Here is a 22,098-nt window from a genome sequence, read left to right on the forward strand (position 1 = left end):
GGTGGGTATATAATCATGCTTCTGTGTTCTTTGTTATATGGAAAGAGAGTCAGATATGTCAGGAGAAGCAATAGGAGTGGGGTATTTTAGAACAGTATGTGGTAAAACAAGAAGCAATAGAGTAAAGAATGAATGGGTGGTGAATGAATGAGGATTTAATACAAAAGTGAGCAACCAACATGAAAGAAGTGTGTTAAGATGGTCTGGTCAGAAAGAGAATGAATGAGGATCAAATTGCAAAACAAATATTTGAAGGAAGAATGAATTAGGTTGAGAGAAAAGGAAAGACCAAGACATTCATGGTTGATGAGACCTTCAGCAAGAGAGAGGTGAGCTTAATGAACAAAATCCGATGTATGAAATAGTGTATGAATGTGATGAGAGGAGAGTTTGCAGGGACAGAAAGGTATGGTGAGTTATAATTAATCCTATTGTGCTTTGTTTCCTTTCCTTTCCTTTTTCCTGCCTTTCCAAGCTTCTAATCTTTTTGGCTTACCATTTTTTGTCTTCTTTTCAGTATACTGCATGATATTGTTTACTCTGAAAGGGAATGGCATGACAGGTTAAAGTAGGTAGGGAATGATGAGGGTCAGGGTTTCACACGTGGCTCTTTTTTTCAGCAACAGTGTATCTCAGGACAGGGGAACCAAGGGCATGAAAGGTTTAGGGAAAATTTTTAACAATTTCTGTACCGATTAGGGTCTTTGGCCTAAAAGCTGATGATTTCCAAAAAGAAGCCCTGGGGAACCGTACAAATTCCAAACATTTAATTATTCACAAAAATATGAGTTTCCTAATCTGGAAGACAAAGCAACACTGGGGAATCCCCCAGCTCCCATATCAGCACCATATGCATTTTTCATACGGAACCTGTTCAAGATAGAATGGCATTAATAATTATTTCGATTGCGTATTAGCATGACGTCTTTATTTATTTTAAACATTATACTAATATCTTCAGGTGTCAGCCCTAATTCTCTTCATTTTGGATAACCATTTTCTAGCTGTACCCTTCTGTTGGAAACATTGAAATTTCCTGTCTCTTCTTTCTTTTCTGTTTTTAATTATTATCAGCACGGCATACTGATCTCTTTGGTCTGAATGCTGTCTGCGAACAGTGCATGCTGACACACCTGAGGCTGGGAACTAGGAGCCCGCAATGAACCTAGAGAGGCCCGGAGTGCTTCTGCAACCTTTCATTTCCTTTGCTGACACTCGTGAGTTTGTGGGGCAACAAATGCCTTTTTCCCCACAGACACACACACACAACAAGGCATTTAGTTTGGATCCATGCTGTATAACAAGCTGATATAATAATAATATCAGCTTGTTATAATATTATATTACCTTGTTATATTCATGCTGTTATAACAAGCTGATCTAATAATAATATTCCTACTTAATATTAAAAATGTTAAGTAGGAAATAATCCAGTATGCCGGGAACAAACAATAAGATCATTTTTAATATGCAACACACTGAGTATTTTTTGGCAAATATCACCTAAGTTTATACAAATTAATTTAGATTTTAGATGCAGAATCCCAATGATGGTGGGGTTTTTTGGTGCCTTTGAGTTACTGTTGACTCCTGGCGAGTGGTTTGCCATTGCCTGCTTCCTTGGGCTGAGAGATAATGACTGGCTCAAAGTCACCCAGCTGGCTTCATGCTTAAGGCAGGACTAGGACTCAAGGACTCCTGGTTTCTAGCCTGGTGCCTTCACCAGGACACCAAACTGGCTCTCTCCCAATCAGGTATAGTGGTATTATTTTCAAATACTCTTCTGGAAGATAGATAGGAGCTTTGCAACCTTTTCTGATCCTATGTAGTATGCTTGTTAATGAGCACAAAGGGCTTCGTGGGTCAGAACTCTATAGTCTGTCAAGTATGAAGTTGTACATTTTTTACAGCCAGCATAGTATAGAGATAGAGGGGCAGGTTCTGAAATGGACTCATTCAGTCTTTGGGTCTTTTGTAGCTGTACATCTGTAATTCTTCCTTGCATTCGTAGCTTTATCAGATCAAATCAGAATCAAATCAAAATCTTTTATAATGATCGTAGATCAGAAAATTAGAATTTAAAATATAAAGTACAGAACGAAGTTACTGGAGGGAAGTCAGCTGATGTCAGGTCTTCACCGCTGCCAGGCAATGGGCGGCAACTCTCCTTTTTATGGCTTGGTTGATGTCTGATGATAATAGTTTAGTATAAAACTCATCTGTTTTGCCTGGGAATTGCTGGAGTATTGGTGCTATATGGTACTTTCTGAGATCTCTATAGTAACTGAGATAAAGAAGAACATGCTTGACAGTTTCTATTTCTATTAAGAATCACAGGTACATAATATTTCATGTATAGGTGTTTTATTATATTTGCCATAGAGAAGGGCAGAAGGTAATGTCTAGCCCTGAAGAATTCTTTCCTTAGGCTGGGAAGAGTTAATGTGCTCAGATAGTTCACAGGTTTCCAGAGGTTCATGGTGCTAAGCATTCTGGAGGTACATTCAGACAGTGCCAGAAAGGATATATTTTTTAGATGACCTCAGTCCCATTTGGTGATACTTTAATTCATGGGTTAATTCTGCAATAACAGTGGCTTTCTTCTAATATCTATAAAGATATTTAAAAGTGCATTATATGGCTGGAAAGTCAATTCTTTGCCTCTTGTTCTGAAATTCTAGAAATAGTATACACAAAAGTAGTGCTTTCCAGCTTTGTTGGATTTTAATTCCGAGTATATCCCAGTCACCATGGCCATGTTGACTGGAGTGCAATGGGAACTGAACTCATAGAGAATTGTGGAAGAATTATATGTTTATGAAGTTTTCTTGGCAGCATGTGGTTTGCTGCTGTCTCCTTGAATGTCTTTTAACTTCCCAGTCTGAGCTATAGCTATGGATTTCCTGGTAGACTCCCATCCAAATATTAACCAGATTCCCATCCTACTTAGCTTTTTTGAGATATACCAAGATCAGTAGATGCTACCCTTGCTGTAGACCAGTTATGGAAAACAAAATGAACCAAGGACATTTAGCTTCCTCTAGCTTGAAAACTGCTTTCTCCAGCTCGATTTTATTCGCCAGAGAATTTTAAAAAGCAGGAAAATCTTGCGAAATAGAAACACAAACATAAAACAGAATGAAATATTTACTGAATACTTGCTTCTAGAAAAACTATTTAAATGTTATAGACTTGCTAGCTTTATATTATGAGGCTTGTCCAAATAAAATTTCCATGTAAACCAAAGACATAATTGTTTAGAGTAAGATTAATTTATCTCACATACATTTTCAGTATTAACTATCAGTTGCTGTTTCATACAGCAAAACTTAATAAATTTTTTAGATTACTTAAAGCGTGGATACATGGAACTTGTTTCCAACTTAAATCCATTCATTTTATTTATTTGTTTTGCTAGGAAGAAATATCATCCAACCATATGTAATAAATACACAAATGTTAACATCTTATAAACAACATAATTTATTTTAAAATTACTCTGAAGAGTCCAAATCTATGAATATCTTAATCAGTTTGCTCTTATAATTAACACCATTTAGGCAGCAGATGGCGCCATTCTGCGAACAACTGAAAACATGGAACTTGGCATAGTTACATCTAGACTAAATGTTCAGTATTGCCAAAGCAACATTGAAGACTTCATTGAAAATAAAATCACTTCAAAAAAGTTCTTTCTTGTCTATTTTTTTAAATGGATTTGTATATGATTCAGAAGATAATACTCATGTGTTATGCTAAATTAGTGGGCCACTGCTATTTGCTGTAGAGATGTATTGTTCTCTGTAATGATGCAAAAACAAAATAAAACAAAAAACAAAAACAACCCCCCCCATGTTTTCAGATTATTATTATTATTTTTTTGGCCATGAGTTCATTATAATTGCACTACACCAATCAAATAAAATTATCAGACCAAAAATAGGCAACCTCGGCAATATTTCATATGATTATACGGTATAGGTGTAAAACATTACGCAAAGATCCAGCTCTCTGAAGAAGGCTCTAATGCTGGGAAAGGCAGGAGTTAAAGGAAGAGGAGGACATCCAGCAGCAAGGTGGATGGGCTCGGTTACAGTGGTGATGGGTGCACCATTGGAAGACCTGAAGGACAGATCATCATGGAGAAAATCTATGTATGTGGTTGCTAAGAGTCGACAACAATTTGATGGCACATAATCAATCAATCAATCAATCAATCAATCAATCAATCAATCAATCAGTTTAATAGAGGACCTAAAACAGTCTGGACTGAAATTTGTGCCAAAGTTGAAGGAAACAAAAATATCCTCAAAATTCAAAAAAGCAGAAGGCACATGGCTGTCTGCTGATACACCAAAAATAGTAGATGCAAAGAGGAAAGTGAATGGCAACAGAGACAAAGGATTAACATAAGGGTTGGTAACTTTATTTTTATCAAAATGTGAAAAAATGTATGGGTGAAGTAGACCTTTTTTGTGGATACCTATACCAGTATATACGTGTGAGTGTACATCTTAAGACAAAAGATGGAAGCAGAGCAAAAATAGAGTTAGAAATGGAAGATGAAGTTTCATTCTAATTTTGCAGTAGTCTGCAATTTAGGAAAAAACAATCGCATTAGTGTTTTTATAAGCAACTTTCCCTGATATATCCATTTTTCTATGCAGCTTTTGAGCTGAGAATTGCATTCAAAATTCAGAGAGGGGACAGTCCAAATATAAACTTTGTTCTAATTTGAATATTTACTCAGGAGCTATGATAAAATTCTAACAGTAACACAGGACATGCCTTGATTCATAATCAGGTTTTCAATATTACTATAATGCTAATTATCTTCATACCTCTTGGTCTTTTGTGGCCCTTGGTGGCACAGTGTGGTTAACCATGACAGAATGTCTTATTCACACTTCTTCTTGGACATTCTCTCATTGCCTTAAGTTGAATGTAGACAAGACAGAGATTGTCCTATTAAACCCTGATTATTGTTCTCATCCTATATTGTGTCTTCCTCCTACTTTTCTCCAGGGCTCCTGGATCATTCATTCATTCATTCATTCAATTTGTTTAGGGCACCCAACTCCAGAAAGACTTGGTGGCTTACAATACATAAATTGGAAATTAACTAAAACATCATCACTGCTAGGACTAAAACAACATTCCAGAAAATACTCAGCAGGGGCTCCACAGGCCTGGGAACAGAGCTAGGTCTTAAGGGTCTTCTGGAAACCTTGGAGAGTATATCTCTGGGGGGATGTTGTTCTTGAAGGCAGGGGCAGTGACAGAGAAGGCATGCTTCCTCAGTAGCACAAGATGACAGCATTTAATTAAGGGTAATTGGAGCACACCCACTCTGTCATGAACATGGGCACGTAGAGTGGGTGTGCTCCAGTTATCCTCAATTAAACGCTGTCATCTTGTGCTACTGAGGAAGCATGCCTTCTCTGTCCTTGCCCCTGCCTTCTGAAAGTGCATTGTTCAACTGTGAGATGATTAGGCATGAGTGACTATCTGAAGACAAAAGGGTGCAAGTTGTGCAAGGTGAACCCATGCAAAAGGCATCCTGGCTACAGCTCTCACTTGCTCTTTGAGCAGTACCTGAAAGTCCAGGAAGATTCCCAAGTTGCATGCTGGTCTTGAATGGGGAAGTACAATCCTATCTGAGACCAAAAGTGCAAAGGTACCCAACCCAGGGAGCCCAAACAGGCACAGCCACTTGATCTTGTCAGGACTGAGCCAAAGGCTGTTCCTCCCTATCCAGACCCAAACAGCCTCATTTGGGTCTGGGTCATCCCATTTTTTTCTGCCTGCTGCCTCAGGGTCTGATTTTTTATTAACTTACAGCAAGCTCTGCTAATTCCCATTTGATGAATATTCATAGGGTCCAGGGGATTTTATGGAGAAGATTGAGGCTTTATTGGTACATCCTGTAGATTTTTCATACCTCAAGTACCTCAATAGTTTCCTAACAGGCGTTCCTGATTCTTTTCTCTGTGCTATTTGGGCTGTTCTGGACCTTCCATGCTATCCTCATTTTTCGTCATAGTTTAGGGGTGTTCAGTGGCTCCCTACCTGAGGTAGAGCCCAGTTGAAACTACTGATGCTTGTGTTTAGAAGCCCCTGGCCAAAACTCTACCCCAGTCTTGTCCACTCCTTAACATTCCTCTGAGCAGAGCCTTCTTTCTGTTCCTTGCTCTGGAGTCATGACCTCCAATGTCTGGCTGTCAGCAACCTAACCCCATGACTATAGACTCATCTCCATTACTCCCTTCAGCTCTGAAACTTTGATGGCCTTTTAAAGAACTTTTGATTGGACTAGCGGGTTTCTCTCATTAATCTTGGCAGTTCCTAGGTTAAACATGTTTTAATTATGATGTGTATATGCTCAGTTGTATTGCAGGTACTGTTTTAAATATGTATGGTTGTTACATTTGGTATGTCTTAGTTGCTGATATTTGGTCTAGTTGTTCAGTTGCGAACAAATTTTACTGGAGGAATTTTAAAATTTACCATGTTTTTCTGATTTGTAAAGCACCATGAAAAAATTATTTTTTTCCCATAAATTATTATCATCAACATCCTCATTATCATCAAATCAAACTTGACATATATTCATGTAGTTTTCTTTATCAATAATACTGAAGTAGTTCACCACTGTCTTATTTCAAAAGTTTTTTTTTTTTTAATTTCCCACACTAGCTTATAACCCTGGGACTTCCCAATGTTCTTCCATCCAAGGCATAGATAGGTATGACCCTGCCTAACTTTGTCAAGATCAGCTTGATTCAGATTCTAAAACACAACCATACAATAAAAACTTTATTTGGTTTTGATGGGTGAACCTTTGGGACAGTTGGCATAAAACTTTGAAGAAAAGCTGGATGATGAGAGAATTTGGATGAGTAAGCTTTTTCCTCCCTGAAAATCCTTTCTCTTTTTGCCTCTGAAAGAAAATCATCTACTGCTGACTTGGAGGGTGACAGTGGGGGGTGGGGCTGCTTGAACTGGGGCAAAAATCTGCTTTAATAAGATGTGAAATATAAGCTGCTCAGGGCTGTAGCAAATACTGTATTCTGCACTGCTAACCATCATCACTTAGGATGATACACCAAATGGTAATTGGAACATTAAAAGGCATCTTTCTTATAGGTATTTCTCAACTGTCAGCTGAAAAACTGGCACTGAACTCTATGCTTCTGAAATCAATAAGCATTAACATCCTGAATATATACTTGTGTGATCTAAATGCACCTGTGTTATGAAATGTCCAAAATGCATGAGGGTTACAAAAATGCTGAAGAATATCAAACCACAAAATAGCAAACGCTAAGAGCAGATCTGAGAAAGAGAGTGAACGCAATACAAATTATAAGCTTGGAATACAGAAAGCTTTTTTGTCATTCAAAGATGGGTAACCTTTTTCTTCCATTTGCCCGCACCGTCATATCTTGTATTTTTCCCAGCTGTATAAACATCACAGCCAATTTCTACTGCCAATTCAGAGCCAAGAGTTTTGGGATGGTTTTGGGCCCTGCTTGCTGTTATCTCTTATAGACAAAGTTGCAAAAAGGATAACTATAGTTTTACAATCACATAGACCAGTGTTTCTCAACCTTGGCATCTTTAAGATGCGTGGACTTCACCTCCCAGAATTCCCCAGCCAGCATGGCTGGCTGGGGAATTCTGGGAGTTGAAGTCCACACATCTTAAAGTTGCCAAGGTTGAGAAACATTGACATAGACTATACATTTTGCTAAATGCAGGGAAGACCTATGGTAGTTGCCCAGAACTGTGTGACATCAGTTTCTTCAGCAGACAGTGACATCTGGATATTTCTCTTCTTTCCCCTTGTCCTTGTTTACTCTGCTTTCTTAACGTTTCTCATGCTTACTGGGGCAAAAGACTGCTGACTGTTATGTTTTCAGACTGATACACATTCCTTTGTGGCTTAGAATTGCCAAATGCATAGTTAAATGTTTAGAAATCAGTGTCTGTGTCAGAGGCTGGCAAATAAAAGCCTAAACTGATTAAATCAATAACATTCAGATGACCCTGAAAGCACATTCCAAGCTAAACTATGTTGTGGTGAACCTCTTTCACAGCTACAGTAAAATGCATCTTCAGTTACCAGATATGGGCAAAATGGAATACATCAGAATTAAATGTGTAATGTAGTGGTTAAAATATTCAACAGGAGGTGGAGAAACTCAGTCCACTTTCAGCTGTGAAACTCACTGAGTAACTGTAGGGCAGACACTTTCTCTCAGCCCAACTTATTTCATGGAGTTTTTGTTCTGAAGGGAACAAGGCATAGCAATTTCTCTACCGGCAATTCAGATTTGACATCCATAATGAAAGATTTAAAAAAATGGAAGCCAATGAGCTGTGCAACTTCCTTTAATATATGCAATGATGGAAGGATGGCAGCTGTGTTGGGTTTTCCTGATACACTAAGTACTTTATGACTATGATATTCTTCTGAATTTATAGTGGAACTCATTGTTTGCTGAATTTTGCTATGAGAGAACCATAGGTTCCTGGTAATTTCTACTTTGAGTTTGGGATGGTTATAAAAGATACATCTCTTCCAAATTGATCAGAGATTTGATTGCCCATTTCCAATAAACAGTGATGTCTATATTCAGCGGATGGCCTGCAGTTCCTCTTTCCTTTTTTGTGGCAGTCCCAGCTCCAGTTGGCTATAGTATTTGGCAGGGCCTCCTCCCCTCCAACTACTTCATCCTGCCAAGCTTTTATGTGCTCTGCTGATCAGCAGCTGCCATTTTTTTTATTATCTTGTAGTTGATGCAATAATGGGCCAATAGGTCAATTAACTTTCCTTGTCCCATGTTTTCATACTTTGCTGGAAGCTCAGTACTCTGTTCAACTTTGACATGTCCAGGTGGGCACCCCTTTTGGTTTCTGCCCTGGGTAGAGGAAGCATGGTCCCCTCGCTTTCCCAACCCCTGCCCACAGTACTGCAAAGCTTCCCTTCCCTTTTGTCCCCTCCCCTGCTCAAATCTTTGCAACTGGTCATGTTGGAATGAAGCTACAAAGTTTCACTGAGCAGTACTTTGCTTCCATGAAGCTGAACCACCAGTTAGTCCTTGTGACAAAGTTTCTACGGAAGTACATGGAATGGAGGAATGGAGGAACAACCTGTTCCCTTTGCTGCGATCACCACAGCATCAGAGCAACAATACTACCGTACAGGGGAAAAAGAGTCTGTGTAAGTGTCAAAGGGAGAGAACAAGGGAATGGGGTGTGAAAGGAAAGAGGAAACAATGTCTAAAAGGAAAGTACAGGCAGACTCACCCAGAGGGGCCAGCCAGCTAGCAAGGCTGCCCTTCCCTGCATGTACAGGAAGGACAAGAAGCAGGAAACAGCATGTCAGAACCTGCACTAGTTATTAATCCAGAGTGAGCACCACCATGGGTCTGTTGCCAACCCACTGCAATTCAGACTGGCATTTTTAAAACTGACTTTAGGAATGCTGGAATCAGCATGGGAGAGGAGCAGATTGGAGAACTGTTCAAAGGGGAGAATTGCTCTAAGTCCTCAGCTATGTCTGGTGTCAGCACAGCACAATTCTTCACTTCAAGGAAAACCAACTCCATTTTATTTGGGGATTTAGTATTTATGCATAGTGTAACAATAATAGGTAGGCATGTAATACAGGGGGGCTAATGATCTTGCAAGTAGCTTTTTAGAATCCTCTCTTGACAGAGTGAAATACAAAACATTATCTTCAGGTGGCAGTATGCCTTATTTCCCAGGAAGACTGAACGTATATAAAGAGTTATTTATATCTTTTTTTTTTTTTAACCTGTAGAAATTGGTGAAAGGTTCTTCCAGGAGCCCTAGTATTCAAAATTGCACCTTTTTATTTATTGTTAGATTTATATCTAAATCTAAATCTATGATAGGTTGGGTTGAGAGAGAATGACTGGCCCAAAGTTACCCAGCTGGCTTTCATGGCTAAGAGAGAATCCAGACTCACAGTCTCCTGCTTTCCAGTCCAGCCCTTTAACCACTACACCAAATTGGCTCTAGTTATTTATTTCACAAATGCATGCCTAACTGAAAATCCTAGAATCGGGGGTGTAGAACAAGTGATTTCACAAATAAGTACACCTGATCTCACAGTCTGAAAGGGAACATCCTTTCGCATGTATCTCACATTGTATTATGAACTGTGCAGGCAAAGGACAATTTAGTCTTTGCTTCTTCACTATTAATGACTAAATTAGGCCAATCTGCAGTTCATATAATGCAGGGTGGTTTGCCTGAAAACAATTGAGACGTGCAGTTTTGACCACGCTGGAAAATGCTTCCAGTGGACTGAAACCAGAAATCCAGAAATCAGATCATCCGTAACCATTATTTTTTGTGGGGGGGGGGAGGAGTGGGCAGCAGCAGCTAGAAAACATGGGACACAAATAATTTTGGTCACATGCACCACCATCCCTGTAATTCTGAATAATTATCACCATTCATGCAATACACAGAGACTCGCATACCAGTCAGCTGTTTTCCGAGAGGCAGAGAATGAGATGCTGTCCTTCTCGCACCACGCTTCACAGTATAGCAGAATAACTACTGTCAGATTTCTAGCTGAAAGATGACTACATGATATCTGGAAACCTTCCAAGATATGTTTTGTTTCCTAAAAGTAGATATATCTGTGTGTATGAATGGGGGTGATGTGGGGTGAGAGATTGTTTGGGAGACTGTGAAAGGCAGGCAAGGGAGTTTAGCTGGTCTGAGAAGACGCAACACAGTCCAGATGTGACAGCTGTGGGAAGGAAGCATTTCAAAGAGACTCTGCCTTAATTAACTCATTATAAGTCTGGCTGGGAACTTACAGTTTTTAAGCCCTTTCTATTGCATTTGAGGATTTTATGTTGGCTTTTGTTGCTATAAATAGGAATACACTATTCTGACTTGTTCGATTGATTGTCGCCTCCGTAGGCTTATCAGAGGCCTTTATGATAGGGACTGGATGTGGGTAAGGGGTACTTCTCAGAGATACTTGACTAAAACAGTACCTATTCAATGCCGAGTGAGACAGGGTTGCACAGGGTGCTCAGTTTTATTTAACTTTTATGTCAATTCTCTAGTTTTACCCTTACCTGAAGTTGACTTCCCTTCCCCAAAGACATCCCAGCTCTGCTGTATGTGGATGATATGATGATTCGTTCTTTTATTGGAAATGGCTTACATAGAAGTTGAGCTTTTCTTTCAGGAGAAAGACCAAAATTCTGGTCTTCCAAAATTATTATAAGGAATGTAATTGGTGAATTAATGGGCAACAAATAGAGCAGAGCAAACTTTACAAATATTAGGACATTGTCTTTAAGTATAAGATCTCCTGAAGATCCCACTTACATAACACATGAAGCCCAGAAGACCACATCAGCACTCATTATTATTATTATTTTTTAGTATGGGTGGTAGTAAAACTCCAGTGGTTGTTAAAGTATTGAAAGGGAAAGTAATCCCCCAACTATTAGAGGACTTATGAAAAGGTCATTAATCATTGGCAGTTTATAAATTGTTATAAGTTGGCAAATTATCTATATGGACTTACACTAAACTGAGAATTGGCATTCACACTAGGATATTTTGACATGAGGCTCTCAACACTTTTATGGAACCTATGTGGGCATTTCTTTCTCTGAACAGCATTATCCATGTAGCTCCAGAGAGTGGAATAAGTTGACCATGTCCTAATAGCCTGCCAAAAATATATAGATACATGTTTATCACTTGTTATCTCAATTCTTATATGTTATCCAGGCAGATCTGCTTCTTTTTTGTTTTTTGTTTTTTGTTCTTTTGCTACTACCTGATACAAACCATGAAATAACACTTCAGAGTGTAAAATTTTGCTATCTTGCTTACTGGCTATGCAATAAGATATTAGGGTTTTAATTTGTACTAATGGCGTTCATTGTAATATGTTATTTATGTTTCAATTTCTATTTTGTACCAAACGGTACTATTTTTGGTTGATCTTTGACCATAATAAACTGAAGATGAAAACAGTTTCTAAGATTTTAAGTCAGTTAGGCTTCAGTTTGCCATGCAAATGGTAAATCATCATTTTACTCCTGAATAGATGTAGAGACAGAGATTGTCTATTACAGTCAGTGACCACTCAATATAGGAAAGATAGCTACATCTGAGATGACCTTATGACAATGCACTTGCCCAGCCCTCAGAATTTCTGTACAGGCATTTTCTGTTCAGATGCTTCATAGAACATCTGATGAGACTAAATCAGGCTTACTTCCCATACCCCAGCTTTCCAGCATTAGCTTTCCCCAAACAATGGACGGAGCATATTGAAAGATAATGATTACCACCCACATACTATAAGTCTAGTTACTCCTCTGTCTTTATTTTTCCAATCAGTCAATTATACTTTATTTCCATTGAGCAAGGGATCACTGCAACAAACATATCTGAAATATATAGTAATTCAAGATTTAACAATTAGAATGTTCAAATTAAAAAAAAAAAGATTGAAATTTCCTTGGTTGGGGCATGCAGTACAAAGATGTAAGTAAGTATCTCTTAAGTGCTTGCCACTGATAACAATGGAAGATTTATCACAATGTTGCTTTAAAATAATGGACAAGCCCTCTTTCTAAAGTCCAAGTACAATGGGTAATTTAATAGATAATGAATATAGTACTTTATTCCACATTATTGGAGCCATATACAAAGAGCTGTTCTTTTGGAGGAATGTTAGAATACCATCCTGTTACAAGAGTAGAGAGCCATAGTTGGTAGCCCTTTTAATTTCAGGTTAAGATAGAAACAGAAAAAAGTCTATGTTACAGTTATTTTTCTTCAACCAGATAGCAACTTTATCTAAAAATAAATTTATATTAATATCATGATAGTAATCAAACCTTTATTATGGCCTATGGGCCAGAAAGCACAACAATAAAATACATAAACCTGTAATTATTAAGAAATCTTTAAAAATGCAATAAAATTACATAAAACACCTTATTATATAACTGTAGTACAAATAGCAGTGGCAATCCCCAAAATTTGTGCTAAACTTCAGCTATAGGTAGCATGGATACAGGAAATGATAGCACAAAATTGGGCAACCTGGAAAGAGATGTCAGGGTCCCAGTCAGATAGAAGCGGTGACAGGTAGACATTGTGCTCTCTACCTGGGTAGTTCTTTAAAATGGGATAAATATATACCTTCCTTTTTTCCCTATAGAGAGAGCAACAAAGGGGCATCTGGCGTAGGGATTCCACAGCGCCATCTCCACGTGGCCATAAGCGCTGTGAAAACGGATGTTTTTACACCACCCAACAGAACTGCCGAGGGTAGAATATCCAGCCAGGCCAAAGCGAAAGCCCAATGAAATTTCAGAATTAGAACTGAAGAGAGATAAGATGATGGCACAAGCCCACTTGAGAAGAATCCATAAACTGTAAGGTTGGATATTAGGCTTAAGCTGGTTTGAAAATCAATATCCCAGATACGTTGCTTAAGATCACTCCTGGCATTTTCAAGCCCTGATGGACAGAGACTTTCCAAAGAAAGTCTAAGGACTGAAGTTTGCTATTAGCTTTTGTTAGCCAAGTTGATTTAAAACAGTCTCTGAGGAGCCAGACCCACAGGAGAAAAAATCAATTTCAACCAGAAATTAAGGAGATAGAACCAGGCTCTGGCACCACAGAAACCAAACCTGTTTCTAACTGTAAAACAGCATTCTTGATGCACCTTGGAACTATGAGTATTGCGCTTACAAATTTGGACTGGACAGCCTCCAGGACATTAAACTTCGTAAAAATGCAAATTGGAACACCATAAAGAAGCTGAGAGATAACCTTAGCAAGAAAAATCTTGCAAGCAGCAGGAATAAAATGTGCCCCCTTTGAACAGAAGAATTTTAAGACAGCCATGAAGCTATGTTGGGCCACACTTATGTGCGTAAAAATAAGGAAGCCTGGAACTGCACCCCAAGATATTTATAAGTTCATACTTGCTCTATTGGGGTCCCCTTAATTTGCTATTTCTGTAACCTACTGTTGTGTTGTATAAACACTAGTACTTTAGTATTTTGATAATTTATTAAAAGTTGTTTTTTTAGGCAAAAGGAAGCCAATGCCCTCAATGCCCTTCTCATTCCCACCTGGGAGACAGACAAAATTACTACATCGTCTGCATAGAGTAAAGCTTGAATTGCATTATCTGTTAACATTGAAGAGTGATGATTAGAAGATGAGAGAGCCTGAATTATTGAATTGATGTACAAATTAAAGAGTAAGGGGGCCAGAATATATCCTTGCCTTACCCCTTTTTTGGTGGAAACAGCTCCAGAGAGGTGCCCCCAAAGGGAACATCTGACTCTCAGTGAGGTGTTAGAATAAAGAGTCTGAATAAGAAGGAGCAATCTGTTGTCCACTGAGGATTTCTTAAGCTTTTGCCATAGCCTTTCCCTTGGAATCAGATCAAAAGCTGATTTAAAATCCACAAAAGCTGCAAAAAGGGCACCTTTGGGCAGTGAAGTATATTTTTAGCTAAATGGTGCAAGACTAGACAGTGGTCTAAAGTTGAATGGTCCCCTCTAAATCCCACCTGTTCCTCAACAAGAATATTTTCACTTTGGACCCATGATAGTAAGTCTGATTATTATGCCCATTTACATTATTATCAGCCTTACGAGGTAGTCCAGAGAAGATGCACACCCAGAAGCACTAGCTCTAACTTTATTGTAAGGTTGTATTAACAGAATCTTGCAAATCTGAAAGTACATCTCTCCCCCTGTCAGCCTTTACAGTTCAAGAAGCTAGGGAGGGTCCCTTCTGAGACGTTTGCCACACCCACATTCCTTCTGTGGACTCAGTGGCCACTTGTCTGACTGTTGTCTAATCTGTGGTGCTTCCTCCTGTCTCCGAAGGTCATTCCCGCATATCATTGCAATTATGCATTCACTTACATCAGTGTTGTCCAAACTTGGCCACTTTAAGATGAGTGGACTTCAACTCCCAGAATTCCCCAGCCTGCATGGCTGGCATGGCTGGCTGGGGAATTCTGGGAGTTGAAGTCCACTCATCTCAAAGTGGCCAAGTTTGGACAACACTGACTTACATCTTAACTTTGCCTGCATCTGATTCCTCTTAACTTTGCCTGCATCCAGATTTCATAGGCAGAAAGGCACCCGTACTGGGATTGTACCTCTGCAACAGGAACTGGCAATGACATGCCCATCCTCCATTTCTCACTTGCATAATGAATACAGTTAGGAAGACTAGTATTTTCCACGCTGCTCCACTTGCCTTAATATTTTAGATAGCACAGCTCTACCTAAGCTTCAGTAAATGGAAATCCCACATTCTGCTCAGGGTCAATATCTTTCTCAGAAATTTATTCTGAAGAATTCTGGCAGTATTTCATTAAATCTTTGCCCCATACAATATTTGGATAATAGCTTTAGCTAAGAAGACTTCAACAGCAGGATCATTTAGCTGGCCTCCTTTATGAGAACAAAATGTAGCTGAGAAATTGTTCTACTACTCCTTTACTTAAAAGCAGCAAGGTGGGTTTTCCAAGAATGATTTACATCAGAATTAAAGCTTAGTTTCATAAAGGAGCAGGCTTTTTCCAAAAAATATTTATTTATGGTCCAAGACCAAGTCACAACATTTGAAATACAGCACACCATTAATACTTAGAAACATAATAATACACACACATAACGAGGAAGAAACCCTATAAAATGAGCAATTCACTGGAGGTACCAAAAGATTTCTATAAGCTAAGGCTATAGATAAAAATTTTGCTACTGGGTATTGGTTGTTTAGTAAGAATACCTCAATCTCCTTTCATGAATGGAGGCTCAAGAGGGGGTGTATTAGCCCTGATCACCAATGAGAGTACAGTGGGCACTTCAGAAGGATGTGTGAAACAGACTCCACCTCTATTTTTGAGCAAATACATATTTGATCTTCATATTGAAGTTTGGCATATTGACCAGCTATCACCCTAATAGGGAGAGCATCTATACAGGCTAGGAGATGACCCTTTTCTGTGGGGCATACAGAAACTTATAGACGTATTTAGGGAGTGTCCAGGTGGAGACAGCAACTCGTCTGTAAGGGAGATGGGAAGTTTGGCTCTGCCTACCTGAATGTCTAAATCCCATAGCCTCTGCTTAAGTTCCACCAAGGTTTTTTCAGGGCCCAAAGCAAGTAGAGCTGGTATTGATAGTCCACACTGTTTCAGATCTTGGTCTATTTGTTTTTTCAGAGTATACTTCAGTCCCAAATGATTTGTTTTGCCCAGAATATTAGCTGACATAATCTTGCCTGGGCATCAAATGAGATGCAGCCTAGCTCTAATCTGGTGATGGCATTAGAAGTTGAGTAAGGAACATGTGCTATTGATTTTAAAATTTTGTTTGTATTCGTTCAAGGATTGAGAAGTTTTTGTAAATACACATCTGAGATCCATACAGCATTATGCCAAGGACTTTGAATAATTTAATTGCTGCAGGGACAAAGTTATTCCACTGCCAACTAGCAAATTTGTTGATTGCTAGAGATACCTTTTGAGCTTTCATAGCTAACTCTCTTATTTGATGACCCCAGCATGTAGAAGATTGAAAGTAAATACCTAGGTATTTAAATGATTTCACCTGCTCAGTGGGTCTGCCATTAACTGTCCAGTTTGATGGACTTTCAGAGTGTCTTCTGGAAAAGACCAAAACTTTTGCTTTTTGGTAGTTTATTTCAAGGCATTCTTTAGCAGAGTAATTGAATTGAGTCAGTTTTTAGGGATTACCATGGAGGAATTTATAGCAGTGAAGAGTGGGGCTAACACTGAAGCCCACCATGATGGATTTATCTTTAAGAATTCTGGAGGAATTAAATCTGCACCAGGAGCTTTATTATTATTTTATGTTATGCAATTAGTTTTTGTATTTCTGCATGAGTTACTGGTAGCAATTCTGGAATAGAGTCCTCTAATACCAGAATGTTTGAGATACAATCCTGAGTGGGTGAAAATATATTTTGAAAATACCTGTACCAGGTGTCAAGGGGGATTGAATTAATAATATTTTCTGGGTTTGTGTTAACTTTAGTTTTTGATATTAGAAGCCAAAATAACCTATGGTTCTTGTTTGTTATGGCCTGCTGAATCTCTGCCCAGGATTCTAGGCATATTTGTTCTTTTTTTCCTTTAATATCTTCTTATATCTCCTTTTGTGCTTATAAAAGATTTCATGGGAATAGAGATTATTGGCTAAACATGCCCTCTTATATGTGTTCATTCCCTGGGCTTTAAGCAAGGTACATTCTTTATCAAACTATGGTTTAGATCTCCTAACTGTTCGTTGCAAAGATGGAAGAACTGTAGGTTGGATATAATTTTGGGTGACATTAATAAGACCTTGAAAAACAGAAATTGTTTCAATAGAGCTACTCGAAGTCAATACAGACTGCCGTAAATGGACATTATGAGTGGCATTAAAGACCTGGGATGCAACGAAGGCTAACTTCTTCGTCTATTTTGGCCTGATATAAATGCCATTGGTAAAGAAGGGCTTAAGGCAGTGTTTCTCAACCTTGGCCCTTTTAAGAGGTGTGGACTTCAACTCCCAGAATTCCCCAGCCAGCCATGCTCTTAAAAGGGCCAAGGTTGAGAAACACTGGATTAGGGTCTTGTTGTCTATTCTGCCAAATACTAGCCAGGATACAGAGGCTCAGTATTGTGAGGTGGTTGCGCCCTTCGTGGAATGCCACTCTGAAATCTTGACCCAAAGAATATTCGTCTAGTGGCCAATTCTATGTTCAGGTTCCTTTCCCAAATATATTTAGTTGAAGTAGTTGGCAGTTTTTCTCCTCCTGGTGAACTCAAGAGTCCTATCAAATTTTGAGCTATTAGGATCAAGTTGTCATCATATAAGGGAACTATTTTAGAGGTTCCAAGTATACAGAAAAAAATCAAGAAAGATGCCAATTATCAACTGTTGCATCGGCTTATATCGAAGTAAAAGGACAACAGAATATGGTGTTGTTTAACTTACTTGCATAACTCAGTGCAATACTGAATAAACCCTAACAGCCTTCTGTTTGGATCAAAGTGGTTTGTGTCTACCAATCAAATGCAGATTAAAAATGTTATAAAGAGGCAAAGATCTAACTACATGTGTCTTGGATGCATTTAGAAATTAGATATTTCAACAGAAAAGCTTTACCAGTTATCTTCCTTGTTTCCCTATAATCAGATTGTGTGGGCTGTGTATGTTGCCATTCGGTTGCTTTTGACAAATTATATTCCTTTTGTGACCTTTCAAAAGTCTTTAAAATACCATAAATAATTAACCCATTTTCAATCCATATCACCTCCTCCCCATACAAAAAAGCTTTTGCCACTATTTTTCATTAAAGGTCATTCCAAAGCATCAAGTTCTTATCAGAGTAAGATCAAATTTTAATTTATTACCCATGGCAAAATATGTAAGCATTTGAAAAAAACCACGGAATTCCTACTACGATTAGAATCTAGCACTTGAGAAGATTTCAGAGATGTTGACAAGTGGCTATCCAGGCAAGTTAAGGGGGGAAGACAAGGATATAATTGTTAAAAGCCCAGGCTGTCTTCTGAAAAGATATGGCGAAAATAAGCAACTTCTTGGAGTAATTTCTATTTATCAGCTATTGTAATTAATAAATAATCTACATCTCCAAGATAATAAGAGCAGCATGGAACATTTGCCTGTGATAGTTGCTCATATTTACCAAACTCTAATATGTCTAATCATTATTTTCTATGGGTGCTGACTCCCAACTTTCCAAGTATCTTGATTTTTTTAAAATATATATACCTCTCTCTCTCTCTCTCTCATATTGTGGCTTTAATCAGGGGGAAAAAGAGTCTTAGCTGTATGACAGAATTTAACATTATGGAACATCCTAGTAAGTTTCTTTTTCTCCAAAAACAAACTATAAATAAAATGTACAAAATTATAGGATGGAACCATGGTTTTATTTATATAGACACGCACACGTATTAAAGATTTTTAGCTCACCCCAGCCTTTGGTTTTGCTCCAGAACCAGCCATTGCAATGGGAAATGCTTTATCTGCACCATAGGGAGTAGGAGGTAGAGGAGGTGGTGGTGATGATATGCTTGTTTGCTGGTTATTCAAAGTGATGATGCCTACTGTACCTCCAGGATGTGACTCCAAATCCTTTAAAAGAAAAGTCATATTCTTTATTGGCTGCACACATATGCTGTTGACTTTGAGGAATACATTAAGGCATACTCATTTCTTTTCCCTTCCTTGTTATACCAAGAATACTATCTGCATATCACTGAAAAGTACTTTAAAGATCAAAGCTTCAGTGTTCTACAAGAAGAAAAATAAATGTAGTTTTGTTCAGGAGTCTGGAGTTTCAAAATTCTGGCATGTTTTCTCTTGATAGTTCCTGTGCATATCATATTATATCTTCACCTTTTGTCTTTGGAAGCATTTGAAACCTTCACTAACATCTGGAAATCTTTAGGCAGCTGGTGTGACATCCTCACATGGAAACTTGTGCAGGTGAAACCTATTTTTTCTTGTTTTTTCCATTTAAAATGTGAACAAAGCACCTGATAACTTCCATTTTTTAGGGTTTTAAGCCTCTGTACCATTTACGGGAAGGATCACAAGCCAGCATTCAGTCACTGCAATTGAGTCCCTCTGAATATACCAGGATGTGTACACAGAACTGTGTACTGGAGTACATGGGGTGCACATGAAGTAGAATGAGCTATACATCATTTAGAAATATGGGTGATAATGCATTTTTTAAAATATATGATAATCAAATGCATGTTTCGAGCTGCATGAGGTAAGAAAAAATGTTACAGGAAATCATTACAAATATGCTAATTTCTTTGCTCAATTGAAAGTTTACAAATAATGATTAGATTATTATTTTCTTCTTAACATATTGTTAATCTTATCAATATGTAGATGTTGTTAAATTATCTTGCTTTACATATAAAGTTAATTTCTGTAAGCTTTCTTGAGAGGACTCTGTAGTGAAAGATATCATGTAAAAGCTTCAAATAATCCAACAAACAAGGAACAGAATCTGCACAATAACATAAATTGTACAATCCAATCTAATTTATTCAGTTTAAATACCAACTAACGATCTCCAACCCAATCCTCAAACATTATATACCCAACATTTTAAAATAATCCAATATTGCAGAAATAATTATTTGTCCTGTCTCTATAACATAAAATGTAATCCTTTTGCAAAATAAACTTTGGGGGGGACTTATTTCAGGACAGGCACTGGGTAACTTTTTTTAAGAAAGGCAGGATTTTTAAGCAGTTTCTGAGACTTACTGAAATGTGCAGCAAATAAAATCACGAAGTATCATCCATACTTCCATAGCTTCTCTTTCCAATTTAGCACCAACTGCATCAGATCATTTGATTGGTTTGACTATAATTCCATCTTTAAAAACAGAGAAGCATTGGCAAGGTTGGGAAGCTGAATCTTCCACCTGATTTGTTGTAAGAGTTTTATCATTCTCCAAGCATGGAGGAAGACAAAAGGCAGAAATGAAGCCAGAGTTGCCTTCTCTAACTTGGTACCTCCAGATACTCTAGACTACAACTCCTGTGAAGCGCAATGGAAAGAGTAATTCTGTGCCTCTGGAAGGCTTAGCTAGATCTAAGAAACAGAACAAGAAATCTACTTCTTTTGTATTTATGTTTTGGAAACTGTAGACACTTAAGCTGAAAGAACCATGAAAGTGAGAAAAGAGAAAGAAGCAACAAGGAAAAATGTGGTAAGTAAATATAAGCAACCAGAATAAAAGGTTGAGCAAACAGACTCACAGGGATGGGCTTCTGTGGGTGTGTCAATGTGTTGGAAGGCGAAGAGCTTACACTGAGAGCGTTCTCAATATCCTGGTCCAGCTGATCCAGTTTCAGAATAAGTAGTACCATGGAGTCCAATCGTGACTGATCTTGGTCTCTCGCTTCCTGGGGATTAGAACACACAGTTACAGAATCTGAAAGGGCACTTCTGGGAAAGAATAAAAAACTCTCTGTTCTCTAATTTAACAAAACAGGGTTGAATAATAGGCAGCAAGCTCACATTTGGGGAGAAAAGGAGGAGGAGGAAAGGGGGAGGGGAAGCACTGTGCTGCATTCTCTCATCAATGCATCCTTCACTCCAAGGCTTGACTTCACAGAGAAGCATTTTTCCTCCATTTTGCATCTCTAGTTGGAACCAGATAGAAACTAAGCTAGCTTCACTGAGGCCAATCCCTGTAGTCTGATGCCCCTATTCTTGGCCATTTCCCCCAGCTACTGCTACCTGAACATCTGCCCTCTTTGATTAGGCAAGCCACGGAGCAGGGAACAGAATCACAGCTGAGCTCGGCAGGTTCACTGGATAAATTGGAATTAGGTGTTATGAATTCTTGCATTAAATAGTAAAAGAAGTCATTTAAAGGAAGCTTATCTAGACTGCAGTGCTTCTGGTCCCATTCTATGATTCTATGTGGAATCATCCCACATGACGTCTCTAGCTCTAAGGCCAAGGAATAACTGATGAAGAAGCCTTGAGTCATAACCTAACGGATGGATATTACAGTCCAATATGGCTGAGGCCTGTGTTGTTCATTCCTGAGCAGGCAATGGCATAAGACCATGTTTATTAAGATCCCCTTGGGCTTAACTCTGACCAGGAACAAACATATTGCAAGGAATGTATCATTATGCCCAACCATGTGGGGACATTGAAATATCAAATTTCTTGCAAGGTCTAATTGGAAAGGCCAAGTGTCTCAGAAACACCCTTTTGCCTCAATAAGTAACATAAACATAGGGAAAGCATGTAGAGCTTGGCCTCTGGAAATCCTCCCAACTTCTTTATTAGTTGCCATCACAGGAGGCAGCTGCATTTTTTTCTGTATAAGATGCTGCACCTGTGCACTTTCTCATCAGGGACTATCAAGGGTGTGTGCGTTCAGGGCTGGTGCATGTGTGTGTTAAAAAATTCCTGAAGGTAATTTCCAGTTTAGTTTCCACCCGGCACACTCCCAGT

At 38.5% G+C, this 22,098-nt stretch overlaps 1 protein-coding gene across 1 annotated transcript in view; it reads right to left on the reverse strand.

Annotated features, from left to right (window-relative positions):
* DLC1 (DLC1 Rho GTPase activating protein) overlaps positions 1-22,098 on the reverse strand; it is a 266,008-nt gene that overhangs the window by 177,459 nt on the left and 66,451 nt on the right. The window contains exons 3-4 of the mRNA XM_025169576.2: positions 20,883-21,029; positions 19,068-19,229 (exon numbers count right to left, since the gene is read on the reverse strand). Coding sequence (XP_025025344.1) covers positions 19,068-19,229; positions 20,883-21,029 — 309 coding nt within the window. The remainder of the gene's footprint in view (positions 1-19,067; positions 19,230-20,882; positions 21,030-22,098) is intronic.

Source organism: Python bivittatus, unplaced genomic scaffold, assembly GCF_059951505.1.
Source record: "Python bivittatus isolate LINGU-HERP-01145 unplaced genomic scaffold, Pbiv_v1 ctg000070_np1212, whole genome shotgun sequence".
Classification (NCBI taxonomy): Eukaryota; Metazoa; Chordata; class Lepidosauria; order Squamata; family Pythonidae; genus Python; species Python bivittatus.